General features: G+C 32.8%; 1 protein-coding gene across 2 annotated transcripts in view; it reads left to right on the top strand.

The window, feature by feature from the left end:
- The window catches only part of EXOC5 (exocyst complex component 5), a 58,791-nt gene that overhangs the window by 29,216 nt on the left and 10,944 nt on the right, over positions 1–18,631 (top strand). For both annotated transcript variants that reach the window (XM_072838695.1, XM_072838696.1), the window contains exons 7-14: positions 867–976; positions 6,308–6,352; positions 6,460–6,600; positions 7,625–7,707; positions 8,737–8,946; positions 10,713–10,860; positions 14,189–14,297; positions 17,953–18,073. In XM_072838695.1, coding sequence (XP_072694796.1) covers positions 867–976; positions 6,308–6,352; positions 6,460–6,600; positions 7,625–7,707; positions 8,737–8,946; positions 10,713–10,860; positions 14,189–14,297; positions 17,953–18,073 — 967 coding nt within the window. The remainder of the gene's footprint in view (positions 1–866; positions 977–6,307; positions 6,353–6,459; positions 6,601–7,624; positions 7,708–8,736; positions 8,947–10,712; positions 10,861–14,188; positions 14,298–17,952; positions 18,074–18,631) is intronic.

The raw sequence follows: 18,631 nt of genomic DNA, 5'->3' as shown, positions 1-18,631 counted from the left end.
ATGTGTTTTTAATTTAACAATATATCTTGGAGATTGTTTTATATCTATACACATATCTCTAAAGTAGATTATTTTTCTTAAAAGCCAAGCTCATTTGAACATTTCAGTACCTATATAACTCCTTACATGATTAATTTTATTCTTTCTAGTTTTTGAATTGTATTTTAAGTAGGTCAGTCTACATCTCTGGAAAAGCCACTATATTTGCAGGTCCCCATGGTAACCTGAGTTACATTTGGGATGCCATTACATAGAAGGTTCAAAGAGCCACCTGTTTTCCCGAAAGTGATACATCAGAATGGCATAGATAGTTGGACTTCTGGCAATGTTTTTGACTATTATAGCTTAGTCCAAAGTTCAGGTTTTCATTCAGAACATTAGTAGCCACAATAATGTAATGAATCAGATACCATATATTATCTTAAGGTGAGATTTGATGTTGAATCCACCATTGTTCGTGGTAAAAACCTCTCTATTAAGGACTTTTATAGTCCTCTTTACCCTTTCTATAGCCTTAGAGAGATTTAAGATTTTTTCCTTTTACTATCAGAAATGAAATCCAGAGGTTTATCTCAGTCAGTTACTTCTTTAAATAACAGTGGTAAATGGTAATCAGATGGAGTTCAGCTATTTTACTGGTTGGGAAGATTTTATTGTCTTGAAAGTATAAATTTATATATTGTAGTATATTATAAGGCTAGATTCACTGCCTATAATTTCATATTGTTTTTATAATTCTTTAAAAAGAAAGCTAGATCTATACTCATTATATTTGTAAATAAATCATATGTTTGTAAATAACTTCAATATCCTTGTCTATCTCATTGTAGCTGAAGAGTTTGTTTTTGTTTTTTTTTTTTTTTTAGGTAAATACCATGACTTAGAATGCCAGCTAATTCAAGAGTTTACCAGTGCTCAAAGAAGAGGTGAAATCTCCAGAATGAGAGAAGTAGCTGCAGTTTTGCTTCATTTTAAGGTAAATAGTAATAATAAAAATGAAGATTAGTTTTCAAGATTGTGGAGATTGTATAAATTCGATATATTATAGTCTCTGATTTTATTATAGTTGTATGAATATATCACAGTGATAATTTTTATTGTATTGAGCAATTTGAATATATGTCACATCTCCATGTTTTATTTTTGTTTTTTGTTTTTTGTCTTTTTTAAAGATTTTATTTATTCATGAGAAACACAGAGAGAGAGAGAGGCAGAGACACAGGCAGAGAGAGAAGCAGGCTCCATGCAGGGAGCCTGATGTGGGACTCGATCCCGGGTCTCCAGGATCAGGCCCTGGGCCGAGGGCGGTGCTAAACCACTGAGCCACCTGGGCTGCCCTCACATCTCCATGTTATATTTTATATTTTAATATTGTATATCTAATAATATTTATCTGAATTTTTATATTGATTGACATAGAAAATCATTCTTTTTGTTTTTTTATTAATTTTTTCAGTCAAACATGTTATGAAATAGGTCAAAAGCAAGAAGACGTAACCTTAAATATCTGGTGGAATGTAGGAACCAGAGAGTATGAAATGTAACTAGTAAAAGGTTTAAATTTAATCCAGAGGATCTCAGTTGGTAATACAAAGGAATATTGTCTTCTTGAAATTTGCATTAGGGACAGAATCCCTGTATGACAACGTATTTCTGCAAAGAAAGTGCTTAAAGAAATAGTGTTTCCTTAGTTTCAGACCACAATGCTATGAAACCAAAGTCAATCACAAGAAAAATTTTGGAAAAACCATGAATACATGGAGGTAAAAGAACATCCTACCCAGAATGAATGGGTCAACCAGGAAATCAAAGAAGAATTTAAAAAATACATGGAAGCAAATGAAAATGAAAACATGACAGCCCAAAACCTCAGCAAAGGTGGTCCTAAGAGGGAAGCAAAACAGGCCTTCCTCAAGGAGCAAGAAAAGTCTCAAAAACACAATCTAACTTTACACCTAAAGGAGCTGGAAAAAGAGCAGCAAATAAAGCTGTTTAGCAAAAAAATCTAAAGCCAACAAGAGAAGGGAAATAATAAAGGTGAGAGCAGAAATAAATGATAATAGAAATTTTTTAAATAGCAGAACAGATGAACAAAACTAGAAGTTGATTCTTTGAAAGAATTAACAAAATTAATAAACCCCTAGCCAGACTTGAAAAGAGAAAGATCCAAATAAATCATGAATGAAAGAGATCACAACCAACATCACAGAAATGCAAACAATTAGAATATTATGAGCAATTATATGCCAACAAATTAGGCAGTCTGAGAGAAATGGATAAATTCCTAGAAACATATAAAGTACCAAAACTAAAACGGGAAGAAATAGAAAATCTAAGTAGACCCATAACCTGCAAGGAAATTGAATCAAGTAATCAAAAATCTCCCAACAAACGAGTCCAGGTCCAGATGACTTCCCAGAGGAATTCTACCAAACATTTAAAGAAGAATGAATACCTATCCTCTGAACTATTCCAAAAAGTAGAAGTGGAAGGAAAACTCATTCTGTGAGGCCAGTATTACCTTGATCTCAAAATCAGACAGAGATCTCCCCTAAAAAGAATTACAGACCAATATCCCTGGTGAACATGGATACAGAAATTCTCAACAAGAATAATATTAGCTAATCAAATCCAACAGTACATTAAGAGGATTGTTCACCACCACCGAGTGGGATTTATTCCTGCATTGCAGGGGTAAGATTCAGCATCTGCAAATCAATCAGTGTGATAGACCATATTAATAAAAGAAATGATAACCATATGATCCTAATAAAAGAAATGATAGCCATATGATCCTCTCAAAAGATGCAAAAAAAAGCATTTGATAAAATAAACATATTTTCTTGATAAAATACAGCATCTTTCTTGAAGAAAGTAGGGATAGATGGGACATACATAAACATAATAAAGGCCATCTATGAAAGACCCACAGCTAAAATCATCCGCAGTAGGGAAAAACTGAGAGCTTTTTTCCTAAGGTCAAGAACATGACAGGGATGTCGACTCTTATCACTATTGTTGAACATAGTACTGGAAGTCCTAGCTTTCTCAATCAGACAACAAAAAGAAAAGGCATCCAGATCATCAAGGAAGAAGGCAAGCTTTCACTCTTCACAGACAGCATGATACTTTGTAGAAAACCCAAATGACTCCACCAAAAAAACTGCTACAGTGGATACAGAAATTCAGCAATGTTGAAGGAAATAAAATTGTACTGAAGTCTGTTGAATTTCTATGTACCAATAATGAAGCAGCAAAAAGAAAAATTAAGAAGTTGATTTCATTAACAATTGCACCAAGAACCACAAAATACCTAGGAATAAACCTAACCAAAGAGAGAAAGGATCTGTACTTTGAAAACTATAGAACACTTGTGAAAGAAATTGAGGAGGACACAAAGAAATAGGAAAACATTCCATATTCATGGACTGGAAGAATACGTTTTCTTAAAATGTCTATACTACCCAAGGCAATCTGCACATTCATTGCAATCCCTATCAAAATAATACCAGCAGTTTTCACAGAGCTGGAGCAAACAATCCTAAAATTTGTATAGGACAGGAAGAGAATAGCCAGATAGCCAAAGTAATGTTGAAAAGAAAGCTAAAGCTAGAGACATCACAATTGGTATTACCCAAACTATATTACAAAGCTGTAATCATTATGACAGTGTAGTATTGGCACAAAAACAGACACATAGATCATTGGAACAGAATAGAGAACCCAGTGGTGAACCCACAACTATATGATCAACTAATCTTTGACAAAGCTGGAAAGAATATCCAATGGAAAAAAAGTCTCTTTAACAGTATTGGGAAAATTGTACAGCCACACGCAGAAGAATGAAACTAGAGTATTTTCTTACATCATACACTAAAAAACTCAAAATGGATGGAAGACCTAAATGTGAGACCAGAATGCATCAAAATCCTAGAAGAAAACACAGGTAGCAACCTCTTTGACCTCGGCCATAGCAACTACTCACTAGACATGTGAAACAAAAGCGAAAATGAACTATTGGGACTTCAAAATAAAAAGCTTCTGCACAGCAAAGGAAACAATCAACAAAACTAAAAGGCAATGTATGGAATGCGAGAAGATATTTGCAAATGACGTATCTGATAAAGGGTGCTAGAATCCAAAATCTTTAAGACTTACGAAACTCAACACGCAAAAAAAAAAAAAAAAAAAAAAAAATTCAGTCAGAAATGGGCAGAAGACTGAAGAGGCATTTCTCTTAAAAAAATGTACAAATGGCCAACAGATATATGAAAAATGCTCAACATCATCTGGCATCACAGACACAAATCAAAACCACAATGAGATATACCACCTCACAGAATGTCTAAAATTAACAAGTCAGGAAACAACAGATGTTGGTGAGGATGAGGAGGAAAGGGAACCTTCCTCTTACACTGTTGGTGAGAATACAAACTAGAAATGGTGTATAGGTTCCTCAAAAAGTTAAAAATAGAGCTATCTTATCCAGCAATTGTATTATTAGGTATTTACCCAAAGAATACAAAAGCACTGATTCGAAGGGGTGCATGCACACTAAGGTTGATAGCAGCAATATCCACAATAGCCAGAATATGTAAAGAACCCAGATATCATCAACTGATGAATGGATAAAGAAGATGTGTGTGTGTGTTTGTGTGTATGTGTGTGTATACACAATGTAATACTACTCAGCCATCAGAAAGAATAAAGTCTTGCCATTTGCAGTGATGTGGATGGAACTAGAGTATATTATGCTAAGCAAAATAAGTCAGGCAGAAAAAGACAAATGCCATATGATTTCACTCATATGTAGAATTTAAGAAAGAAAACAGATGAACATAGGGGAAGAGAAGGAAAAATAAGATAAAAACAAAGGGAGGCAAACTGTAAAAAACCTTTTTTTGAAGATTTTTATTTATTTGACAGAGCAAAAGCAGGGGAGCTGCAGAAGGAGAGGGAGAAGCAGGCTCCCCACTGAGCAGGGAGCCCAACGTGGGGCTCGATCCCAGCACCCTGGGATCATGACCTGAGCCAAAGGCAGACACTTAACTGAGCCACCCAGGTGCCCTAAGAAACTCTTAACTATAGGGATCAAACAGGGTTGCTGGAGGGGAGGTTAAGGGGCATGGGGTAAATGGGTGATGGGTATTAAGGAGGGCACTTGTAATGAACACTGATGTTATATGCAAGTGATGAAATCACTAAATTCTACCACTGAAACTAATAATATGATATATGTTAACTAACTGGAACTTAAGTAAAACAAAAAAGAATAAATACACTATATATATGTAAAAGAATACACACACACTATATGTGTGTGTATATAAATATATATATTTATATATTTGTATATATTTATATATATAAATCTCTTTATTATTTGTATCCGAGTAGGGAAATAGAAGTTATTTGTTGGACTTTTCATGTGAGTAAAATATGTGCTTGAGTATTGAGAATAGTTCTTGAGACAATAGAATACTTTGCATTACTCATTTATATTTATGGTTTGTTAATGAACAGGAATCATTATAGAAAGCTTACTATGACAAATTATTTTGTTTAAATACATTCTGCGAAAATGGATTCAATTTTAAAAGTAAATTTGCAGGGCAGCCCGGTGGCTCAGCGGTTTAGCCCAGGGCCAGATCCTAGAGACCCAGGATAGAGTCCCAAGTCAGGCTCCCTGCATGGAGCCTGCTTCTCCCTCTGCCTGTGCCTCTCTCCCTCTCTCTCTGTGGATCTCTCATTAATAAATAAAATCTTTAAAATAAATAAATAAATAAATGTGAATTTGCAGAATGCCAGTTAAATACAGCTCTGTTCAGATTCTTGCAAGAGAACACAAATACTTTGAACCTGAGAGTAAAGAAGGAAATACATACATACCTACATGCATACATATATATATATATATATATATACATACACACAATTTTTTTTTTCAAGATTGTGAATCTGTGTGTGTGTGGGCACATGCACGCATATACATGTTGGAATTGAAGGATATGGCTAGGTGATCATAGGGCAAAATGACTGTACAGAACTCATACCTCAGTTTCTTCTTTCATTCTAAAGTCCTGCAAGGATATGAACCTGGTGGTCATTTTCATAGAAAGCAACTGGGAGAGGGTACTATATTATTAGTTTTCTATGATTAATTTTATTTAAGTCCAATAACTATTATATTGGTGAGTCATTATGACATAGAGCTTTATTACATAAAATAACTCTTTCATTGAGATTACTATTATGATTATTGTTGTCAAAGCAGAACTGTTTTGATGTATTTCTTTCTTCTTCATAGGGTTATTCCCATTGTGTTGATGTTTATATAAAGCAGTGCCAGGAGGTAACATAACAGTACACTTTATTGGATTTTATTTTATTTTATGTTAATTTGTGTTTTTAAAACCATTTTAAAATTATGTATTCACTATGTAAAATGCCTCTGTTTAGGGTGCTTACTTGAGAAACGATATATTTGAAGATGCAGCAATACTCTGTCAACGGGTTAACAAACAAGTTGGAGATATCTTTAGTAATCCAGAAACAGTACTGGCTAAGCTTATTCAAAATGTATTTGAAATCAAACTACAGGTAATTTTAAACAATAACTAAATAGTTCTTAAGGCAATATATGATTTTTTCCCTCTGTGTTTTAAGAATTTTTTTTAAATGTAGTTTATTCATTTAATGCCCTTTGGAATAGTAATCTACTTATTCAGCAAAGGGGAAAGGAATGACAGTATCATGTTTTGTTTTTGTTTTTTTTTTTAGTATCATGTTTTTTTAAAAAATATTGTTCATCAAGAAAAAAGATGCTGATCATAATCATTAAGCATCATCAGAATATGGTTGAAATTTATGTACAGCAATAGTAGTTAACACGTTGTGGAGGGGTAGCCTCAGATTTTTATTTTTATTGATTCCTCACTTTGACCAATAGATGGTATTTATGAAATTGGTATTTATGAAATTATGAAAGAATTACAAGTGCAGTCTGTAGAATTTTTGATAATGAGATACTAACATGAAAAAACACAGTAATTTAATTTACAACTTGGACTACTGTAGCACTATATATTAAAGCATCATTTCCTAAACTATATTTACTACTAGATTAAGCAACATTAAAGAAGCGTTTATTTTTAAAACACAATTCATAGCCTTTAAAAGTACTAATGCGTATTGTGATTCTCTAGAAACAGGAGTGTAAAGTACACTAAATTTTTTTCCTAATTTTAGAGTCATGCCTGTTAAAGTCTCAAAGGACACTAGTGTTACCCAGGCCACAGTTTGGGAAATGCTGCTCTAAGGAATTGACTATATTGGTATAACTTCAGTTTTGTTTTTTTAACTGTACTTTATGAGGCAAGATAGGCCAGTTCAAAAGATATTTTGAAATTCTTAGTATTTATTCCTGAGAGTGCTATATATAGATGAACATGTAAATATGAGAAGCATTAAAAAAGCCTGTTTTATTTTTTTATATTGGGTATTTTCTGTGCATTGCCTTTTCCATTGTAGTTTAAGTCAGAACAATTCAAGGACATGGAATAATTTTGGAGAAAAACATATAATTTTGGCTTAATTGACAAAACATTGACTTTTTTTTTTCCAGAGTTTTGTGAAAGACCAGTTAGAAGAATGTAGGAAGTCTGATGCAGAGCAGTATCTCAAAAATCTCTATGATTTATATACAAGGTATGCTTTTATTTACTATTAAATAGGAAAATAATAACATGTCAGATTTTCTTTGCTTTTTCTTTAAAATAGAAAATGAAGAAATATTCAGGCTTTTGAGTTTGTCAACAGTATACCTTTTAGCATGAAATGCTTGTTTGTATAGATTACTATTCTATGAAGAACAGCATTTTTAGCACGTTAACTTAAGGGATTGGAGATTACGCTTTATAGTCATGTACTTAGTGAAACTTTTTTTATGTTTAAGACTCAAGAATTTTGTTTCTGATTTTAATTGTAATCTACTTACTATTTAATTTTTTTTCTCTAAGAAGTAGTTTAATTACATTTATTTGTAGTTAAAATTGTAAATTGAGAAAGTCACAAATTCTTAAATGACAATTTCATCCTTAAGTCTGATATGAAAATTTGCCTTTGGCTTTTGTAAATGGAAGTGTAACATTTAGAAATATTGTTATCAAAAGCTTCTTATGGAGGTTTTCTTTTTTTCCAGTCCTTTTGCTGTTCATGAGTATCGTCATTTTGAGAGGAGGGTTTTCAAAAGTAACCATAACCAGGAAGCCCATCCCAACATTTATTGTGAGCCTATCCTTAATAATATGAAACAGAAAAATAGAGGAAAGTCCACATGGACAAAGACAAAAGAGAATGAACAGAAAGCAGATCTCTCATTATTCTGGGTACATTTGGTACATGGGTACCAAATCATGAATAGCATTAGAACATATTAAAGTCATGCTGCCACTGTTGCCATTTCTAGACTGGTTGGTTGCCTCAGTTTCCTCTCATAAATCATCCCTAGGAGATTATCCCTAGTCAGTTTTCTAAACCATAGTGTTTGTAATATCCAGTCTACTTTATACATAGATGTATGCAGCTGCTCTCTGTATCCTTAGTGCCTTTCTAAGGTTTAAGAAATGGTGTTTAATATAAGTTATTAAAATCACATTGTAAAAATATATATTACTTAGTATTGTTACTGTATCTAAAGTATACATTAATCTCTTTTTCCCCCTTTTCCATGAAAAGAACTACAAATCTTTCCAGCAAGTTGATGGAGTTTAACTTAGGTACTGATAAACAGACTTTCTTGTCTAAGCTTATCAAATCCATTTTCATTTCCTATTTGGAGAACTATATTGAGGTGGAGACTGGATATTTGAAAAGTAGAAGTGCTATGATCCTACAGCGCTATTATGACTCAAAAAACCATCAAAAGAGATCCATTGGCACAGGAGGGTGAGTATTTTTATTAAATGTTGTAGTTGGGGATCCCTGGGTGGTGCAGCGGTTCGGCGCCTGCCTTTGGCCCAGGGCGCGATCCTGGAGACCCAGGATCGAATCCCACATCGGGCTCCTGGTGCATGGAGTCTGCTTCTCCCTCTGCCTGTGTCTCTGCCTCTCTCTCTCTCTCTCTCTCTGTAACTATCATAAAAAAAAAAAAAAAAAAATGTTGTAGTTAAAAGTAAAGATTTTAAGAACTGTATTATATTCGGACAAAATTGTCAAATGTTGACAGTCATTGGAATTCTCTGTGAAGAACTCAATTAGCCCAGCTTATTTACACCATTGATCAAATCCTGTCACTTGAAACACATGTTGGAATGACCTAACATACTGCGATTAGAATTTAAAGCAGAATACTAGAACTATAAAGAGTTCGTATAGTCTCTTTTTTTTTCCAGACTGAGTAAATTATTCCACATTATTAACTAGGAAGCATACATTTTTTGTCATTGCAAGTGGAAAATAGCAGTTTACAGTGTAGATATCCTGAGCTTTTTCATGATTTGACTTAAAATTATTTAATTAATTCCTTAAAATCTGTGATTATTCACATACTAAAAGAAAAGGATTTGCGGAAGAATTGGTAGCACCTGTTATCCATATCTCAGCTGTCTAGAACCATTTGATTCTAAGATGAAGCAGAACGATTTATGTGGAGCCATATGATTAGAGTCCAGAGTATACTCAAATAAATCTGTTTCTTGTTTCCCAGTTTGTCATATACTAAATAATAATCAGGGAGAGGTTATAATTAGGAATAAGAAATGCCATCTGAAAGGCAGCAGCAAGTAAGGGAAGAGAAAAACTAAAGAATAATCATGAGAATTAAAAAAATAATTTGGGATACCTGGCTAGCTCAGTCAGTGGAGCATGCAACTCTTAGTCTCAGAGTTGTAAGTTTGAACTCCACCTTGAATGTAAAGATTATTTAAAAAAAAAAAGAAAAGAAAAGAAAAAAAAAACCGCAGGATGCCTGGGTGACTTAGCGGTTGAGAGGTTGAGGGTCTGCCTTTGGCTCAGGGCATGGTCCCAGTCCTGGGATCGAGTCCCACATTGGTCTCTCTGCAAGGAGCCTGCCTCTGCCTCTGTGTATGCCTCTGCCTCTCTCTCTGTGTCTTTGATGAATAAATAAATTTAAAAATCTTTTTTAAAAATTAAAAAAAATAAAAACCTTAGAAAAGTTTAGAATAGTCTAGAGTTAGGTATTCTAGGAACAAAAGAAATCTAACCTAAAGATACCACCATATAATAAATATTCAAAGTAACTCAGTCATTAAGAATGCTAAATTATGTTTAATATATCTTGCTTAATAATGATAAGGAAATGTGAATATGCTCAAATAGTTAAATGTATTTAAAAAGCATTAAATTTTTAAAGTTTATTGCAAGCAGGACCATTTAGTTATATTAATTTACTTGTAATAATCCACTTAATAAGGAAATAAAACAAGGAATTTTTGGCTGTTGAGTCAGAATTATAGAGTCATAATTATAAATTATTATTTTAAAGGTCATAACTCCAAATATACTCCTTTTTCAGACGAAAGTCTTCTGCTAAGAGATTGCTTTGCTTTTACAGTACTAAATTATTGGAATTAGAATGTTTGAGTTTGGCAATTAGTCCATTTTTCTTTGTTGATGTATACTAAATTGAAGAGTACTTAAAATTGAAATCTGTGTAAAATGTTCTCTTTTCATTTGTTGTTATGATGCATTAGTATTCAGGATTTGAAAGAGAGAATTAGACAACGTACCAACTTACCGCTGGGGCCAAGTATCGATACTCATGGAGAAACTTTCCTATCTCAAGAAGTGGTGGTTAATCTTTTACAAGAAACTAAACAGGCCTTTGAAAGATGTCATAGGGTAAGAGTAGTTATAAATTTATTTCATTTTTATGTAGTTGTGTATTTTAATTTTCGCCTTGTTATAATATAAATCTGCTCTCTGGACAGGAACAGCTAACCATTACATTTTTTGTAATTAGATGGAGTTTTTGTTTTGGAGAACAGAATTATTTTAAAATTATAAGTATATTTTAATATTATTTTATAAGTTGAATATTCCCAATTTTTTTCTGTAAGTTATATTAAATCAAGATATAAAAGGGAGATTTAGAGCTATCTCATAAAGAAATAGAAATAATAGGGAAAGAAGGATGTTTTAAGAACCCAAATATCAAAGGAAAAGAATGAGAAGTTGACTCCAGTAAAATTTAGAATTTCTGTCCAACAAACACTTGAACAAAGTAAGGAGATAAGTCACAGCCTGCGAGAAGATATTTGTAACCAATATTACTAGCATAAAATTATGTAAAACAAATAATAGTGGCAAATAATTGTATAGCACATACAACGTTCCAAAGCACTTTAGGTATACACCAACTCATATAATCATTGTAACAATCTTGAGAGGTTTTGATTCCATTTTACAGAGAAAAAACTGAGATACATACATCTTAAGCAGTGGAACTGAGAGTGGAGGCAGTCTTAATTTTTTTTGTATTGATATTATATATTTTATATTGATGGACAATAAATCCATATGAATTATACAAATAAACAATATAAATTATACATACAAATTATACATATAAATCAATAGAAAACAAAGACTAATAAATGTACATAGTAGGTTCTCATTAGATGTGGTAGCCAAGAGTGAGGGCTCTGGAGTCAGCCAGAGGTGGACCCAAAACCCAGCTCTTCTGTTTACTGTGGCCAATGACCTAATGTCTATAAAACTCAGATTCCTTACCTACAAAGAGGAGATAATATATGCAGGTTATTTTGGAATAAGTTATGAAAGGTTATTTTGATATACATAGACAAATACAGAAAATGTAAATTATTAATAAGATATCCAGTCTCACTAATAGGAAAATGAAACTTAAAATAGGGAAAATACTCAGTCTCATTCAGATTGCAAAAATTAAGAAGTCTGATAATACACAGTCTTGGTAAAGGCAATAGAAATTTTCATACGCTGCCAGTGGAAGTAAAAATTGGTATAGTTACTTTGGATAGTAACTTGCGAATTCCTTAGAGAAACTCAGGTATACATGCAATATCTAACATAGCAACGTTGTTTATCAGAATCAAATTAAGTGTGCCTTGAAAAGAGAATTGATAAACTGACATTGTTCATACACTAGAAAACTACAACAATTCAAATGACTAAATGAGTTACATGTATCAACAATAAATCTTAAAAATACAGTGTACAGAGTTGACTTCTGGCTTGAAGTGTAGCAGTCACCTCAAGAATCCCCCTGCTACATGTGGGATATTATGTAACGGGTGTTTTTTAATCTAAGAGACCCATAGATTCCAGTTTGCCCAGCTATGGGGATCTGGAGAGTCAGTAGGGCTACAGTATATGAAGTCACAAGGAAGACTCATTCATCATTTTAAGGCTTAACCTGCTGTTTGCACCATAACAGATTGCCTTGTGGCATCCTGCTCACCTCTGACAAGTTGTCTCAATTGGAGGTTCAATTTATTGAATTGTCTGAACCCTGGAGGTTCATGGTTTTTGCCTCTGATATAACCTGCTTGGGTAAACTCCCAGCCTGTGCTGGAATTGAACTTTTTAAAAGTAACTAAATAGAAAACAAACTTGTAAAGCAATAATAGGTAGAGATTCCAACACCAGAAAGAAACATATCTTGAACCAGTGAAAGGGCAAAGTCAGTTACAGCTAACAAAATCAGTAGTAAGAGACATAGCAACTTTTAAATGCCATTTGGGGAAAATGCCTTTGGATTTATGACTGAATTGTAGCTACCCCACTACACTTACCAAATTTGATGTACGTTCTTGTGTTGCCTTATCTCCATAAATGTTCATTATTTAAAATTAAAACCTCTGCAAACATTTAAAAAAACACACACACAGTTTTGAGTGAAGAAAACAAGATAGGGAAAAGATGTATTCTGTATAATACCACTATATAAAGTTTTCAAAAGTAAAACAATACCTTATATTGTTTAGAGATATGCATAAACGTGATAAATTCAGGATAGTGTTTGCCATGTGGGAAGAGCACCTAAAGGACCCTATTCATGTGTAGGACTCTCCTTCCTCCCTCCCACCCCTAAAAGAAAAAAAAAATCTAAAGTACATATGGAAAAATGTTAAGATACCACACATCTGGGTGGGTGATGGGTATATTTGGTAAATTACTATCTCTAGTTTTCTGAATGCTGGAAATATATTAAAATATTTCTAAAGGTCATTGAACCTTAAGCTGTCAACATTATGTTGTTTGAATCATAGTAACCAGCTCTATATCATGACCTTTTCTCTGGAAATTTACAAGATAGAAATTCATTTCAGCACACTCTGATCCAAGATATATGTGTTTACTTTGTACCAGATGTCTGGTTAGGCATTGATAATACAAAAAGAAGACTTGTACATAACTTTTGAATAGTGTGGGAAAATGAGGTAGACATATAAACAATCAGTGCAAAATAGGTATACCCTGCTGGGACCAAAGAAGATGCAACCAGCTCTGTCTGGTCAAAGAATTGAGGAAGAGTATTTGTTTGAAAAGGTTTCAAAAAGAAGGGGACTTTTTAGGCCTGAGTCTTAAAGCTACATAGCATATTTCAAGAAGGTAATTCTTGCAGAGAGAGTGTACATATTAACAAAAAGTAATCTACAAAAATCAGCTGTGTAGCATAAAAATGCTTGAAATAAAAGTGTGCATGTTATAGTTGGTAGCTCTGAAACTTCTTTGACCACAATCTATAAGAAATAGACTTTATATAGTCCAATGAATATTTATGTGTATGCATGTATGATGTTTTTATATGTATTTCATAATACTATATTTGGTTTAAATATGTACATTATACTTTATTTCCTGTTGATCCTCTCTTCTCTTCCCTCTTTCTTTCTCTTCTTTTCACAATCCACTAATGGATTGCAATCCAGGTGAGAAAAATCTTGAGCTAGTCTGAGCCAGTAGAATTGTAGACAAATGAAGAGCATTCTAACTATATGTCTGTGTATGTGAGAGAGGCATTGGGGGTGGGGAGAAAGAGGCATAAATTACTATTTTGCTACCCGAATACTGGCTACATCTTGTAAGAAGTTGATTGCTTTAACAAACAAACAAACAACAACAAAAAAAAACCTTTCTTTTTAAATGATAGATTTGAGGAGTAATGTATTTGTTTTTTTTAAAGCTCTCAGATCCTTCTGATTTACCAAGGAATGCCTTTAGAATTTTTACCATTCTTGTGGAATTTTTATGTATTGAGCATATTGATTATGCTTTGGAAACAGGACTTGCTGGTAAGTGTATATATTATGTTATACTTTGTGTTAAATTCCTTTGACCGTGCTTGATTAACTATATACATAATGTTTTATATATATTAAACTCTATATGTCAGATTCAGTTCAATGCAATGAATAATGCTTTTTGAACTTCTTAAATGCAAGGGTTTGTCAAGTGCAGAAAGTTACACAAAGACACACTTCTCATATTACTTACATTATGCAGGACAGGGTAAACTACATCACTCACTGAGTGTATGGCAGAACTTAGTACAATGCTATAAATTATAAAATGTCAAAAGAGCAGAAATGAAGGTGACAGCAGTTCTGGTTGAGGCAATTAAGTAATGTAAAGTTTAGAAAGGAAAATATATTCCAAAATAAGCCTGGAAAGGAGTGGATTCATACGAAAATTTTTCTTTTGCTTTTGGTCTTCTGGGTTTACTGGTATTAATATGATAATAATGATTTCTTGCCTAAATCCCATTCCAAGTTGCCTCCTTGAACTTTCTGCCTGTTCAGTGTGTATCTCAAATTTAACATATCCCTATGAAACTCTTTATCTTCCATTTAAGCCTGTTTCACTCCCATTCTTCCCCATGTCTATAAAAGGTATTACTGTACTGGTTGCTCAGGCCCCAAACATAGAATTTGCTGTAATTCTTCCTTTTCATCAAACCTGATAGCCAGTCTATCAGCAAATCCTATCAGTATACTTCCAAACCTAATTCATACTCCTCTACTTTTTTCAAGCTCTACTAATGCCGCCCTAGTTTAAATACCATTATCTTTATCCACTCCTAACTGGTCTTTCTGTGTACATTCTCTCTCACCTCTCCACATTACTGACTCCACATATAGTCAGTTTGATTATCATTTCCCATTTAAGACCCATTAGGAACTTCCTATTTCTTTTAGGGGAAAACAATAACAAACTTTATAAAAGCAAGACTTTTGATCTGTCCTCTTCTTATGTATTCATCCACTTTTCATATTGCACTTTCTCTCACTACCTCAGCTGTCAGCCACTCTGGCCTTCATTCTTTTTTCTCACTCAGACTTTCCCCCTATCCTCCAAACCCTTTTCCTTCAGCTCTTTTCATGCATGACTTTTTAATCTCTGATTTCAGCTTAGATGTCACCTTCTCAAAGAGGCTTTTGTGGATCACCCTAGCTAAGGTAGCCCTCTACTCCCAGCCTAGTTACCCATTACTTCATCACTGAATTAATATTTTTCATAGCACTTATCACAATGAAATTTTCATCTATTAATGTCTTCCTTCGCTTACCAGAATTCATTCATTAACACATACCTTCTAAGTGCCTACTCTTTCACTTATGGAGTTTTCTTAAGGATAAGATGGGCAGATGACTAAAATGCAATGAAGAAAAATAAAATTGAGTAAGAGAAGTGTTGAGAAGGTGGGATGGGGAATTCAGGAGCAGAGGACTTTTTTTTAGAGGTTGGTCAGAGAATGCTTCTCTGAGGAGATGTTGAGCCAGACAGCTGAATGGAATGAAAGAGTAAATTGAGTATTTGGAGAAAGTATTTTAAGGAAACAGCATACATGCTGTTGTGGCTAGGAATCTTATCTGTCTTAATCACCATTATTGCCTAACACTTAGAAAGCACATAGCAGATGCTCAAAAAATGTTTATTTGAATGTATATCATGTCATTTAATAAAGTTTTTAAACACTGAAGCGGAATTACCCATAATTCAGTAAACTTGTGATTTATTCTTACCCATTTTTTTATTTGCTCTCCTGTAGATAAGCATTTGTACCCTTTTTTAAAACTTAATTACAGTAGACTCTTTTTTTTTAAGTTTATTTATTTTCTTAAGTAATCTGTACCCAGTGTGGGGCTCAAACTCATGACCCCAAGATGGAATTACATGCTCTTCTGACTGAGCCAGCCAGGCTCCCCAATTACAGCAGCTCTTGACATCAAGTATTTAACATTTGCCATTTGCAAATGACTTAATGTGGAAATTTGTATTGGGATAATAATACCTCAAGGATATGATGAAGATTAAAGAAGATAATGGAAAAAGGTAACAAGAATTTGAATTCATAGGGTTATGAAGGATTTGTTGTTTAGCTCATATGGAAATCTAGCATCTTCATTTTAATAGCTATGTTCACAATTTGAAAGACTTAGAAAATTTACTGGTAGGATAAAAATATCCTATAACTTATATTCATACATTTTCTTTCATGCAGGCATTCAATTAGTACTTACTGCTCTTATTTCTAATGATAGTATAAAATTTCATCATGTATACATACTATAAAGATAAATAAACTTAACTATCCCCTGTTACTAAACATACTGGATATTTTCAGCAATTTAGTAATATAAATAATGCTGCAGTGAACATTGTAGAGCTTAAAGTTTTTTCCTTATTTTGAATTATTTTCTTTGTATGAAATCCCAGAGGTGAAATTAGCAGATCAAAGGGGCACTTAGCTGGCTCAGTTGGTAGAGCATGTGACTCTTCTGAGTCGTGAGTTCGGGCCCCCATTTGGAGAGTAGAGTTTACTTAGAAAAAAAAAAAAAAATCAACACAAAGTGTGTTACCAGTTTAAAATTCCTATACATACAGATTTTTCCAAAAGGGTTTTTTTGCACTAATTTACACTGCTACTGGCATGTATGATTACACCAGTCTTCTACATAACATTGAATATTCTTTTAAAAACTTTAATTTAGTGGTTAAAAACATATATAAATATTACCTTAATTTTAATCTCTTTCATTAATAGTAAGGACTAGTATTTTCCACATGTGTATTGACTTTATTTTTTTTCTCTTGTAAAGTTTGTGTTGAAGCCTTTAATTAAAAGTTGGTGATTTTGTTATGGGAAAACATATGGGAAAATGAAACACATTTCATTTTTAAGGCTTTGAAAAAAAAATCATCATCTTATAAAGAATTCTAGGTATTAATTTTATTTTCTCATATGTATTTTCCCTAGCCCATTATGCCTTTTAATTTTAGCTGGAGACATAAATATCTAAAGTTAGAGTGGAGCTTAGAGTTTATCTATTGCTCTTTTAAGAAAGGAGGAAACTGAAATTTGGAGAGATCAGCTCTCTGTTTAGGAGTCAGCATGTTGCAGTGCATGAGTACCATGCTGAAAATCAAGAATTTATTTTGTAAACAGTGGAGAGACTTTGAATATTTTTGAGGAAATAATAGAGAGCAAGATGAGTGAAATGTGTAAGTTTAAGTACATTACTCTGGCAACAATACATAGCAGAAAAGATAAAGTTATTTGAACCTAGAAAACTAATAAAAAATTACTTTAACTCTTATAAGAGATAATGAGGCCTTGTTATAAGAAAAATGGTGGAAGTATATGCATGGCTCATGTGGAACAGAGAAAAAGGAGAAGATACAGTCCAAGATGATTCATTTATTGAGTTATTTTTGGTTTATCTCAGCAAATAATGAAGACTAAGTAGATAGTGAAAATTTATATGTAGAAACTTTGGATTAATTTTATTAAGTTATTAAGCTTAATTTTCTCTTCTGTCCACAAAAATCATTGTTGATTTATTAAAATAGCAGTTACCTTTATTCATGATACCACATTCTTTTTTCTATTGCCAAGGTGAAATTCTTCAAGTATGATTCTAATATACACATGCCTTCCAATTTTAGGAATTCCTTCTTCAGATTCTAGGAATGCAAATCTCTATTTTTTGGACGTTGTACAACAGGCCAATACTATTTTTCATCTTTTTGACAAGCAGTTTAATGATCACCTTATGCCACTAATAAGGTTAGTCAAATTGGTTTTTGTTGGTATTTCAATGAATAGTATACTGCTTTACATATAAAGATACACAACAAAAATTTTATAAGATTAATAGGACAGATTTTAATAAGGCATTCAATAAGGCTTGTTTATATCTTCCTGTCAATTTATGTGAACTTCTAAAGCATGTGAGGATTAAGTAAGGTAGAGAATATATGAACATGCCTTATAAAGTTGTATGTGTACTATTACTAAAGAGGAAAAATTTTTTAAAAGAGGAAAAATATATAAAAGATAACATTTTAAACATTTTATTGTATACATTGATATGCCAAGAAATTAGTCCAGAAACAGTCTCCAAGATAAAGATGACTTATGATCCCTGAATTACACTTAAGAGCTGTAATGCCACATAGCAAAGAGTTCACATAACTTTAGAGTTGCATATTTTTTAATATTTTAGGTGTTTTTGACATTTAAATGGCATTCAGAAGGCAAATATGATTATCAGTTTTTGTTTTTTTTTTAATGTAAGAAACCTAAATACAACTGGATTGGCTGCTATTCTCCAAATTTTAATTA

The sequence above is a fragment of the Canis lupus genome, chromosome 9, assembly GCF_048164855.1.
Source record: "Canis lupus baileyi chromosome 9, mCanLup2.hap1, whole genome shotgun sequence".
Classification (NCBI taxonomy): domain Eukaryota; kingdom Metazoa; phylum Chordata; class Mammalia; order Carnivora; family Canidae; genus Canis; species Canis lupus.
This window is presented reverse-complemented; position numbering and strand designations above follow the sequence as displayed.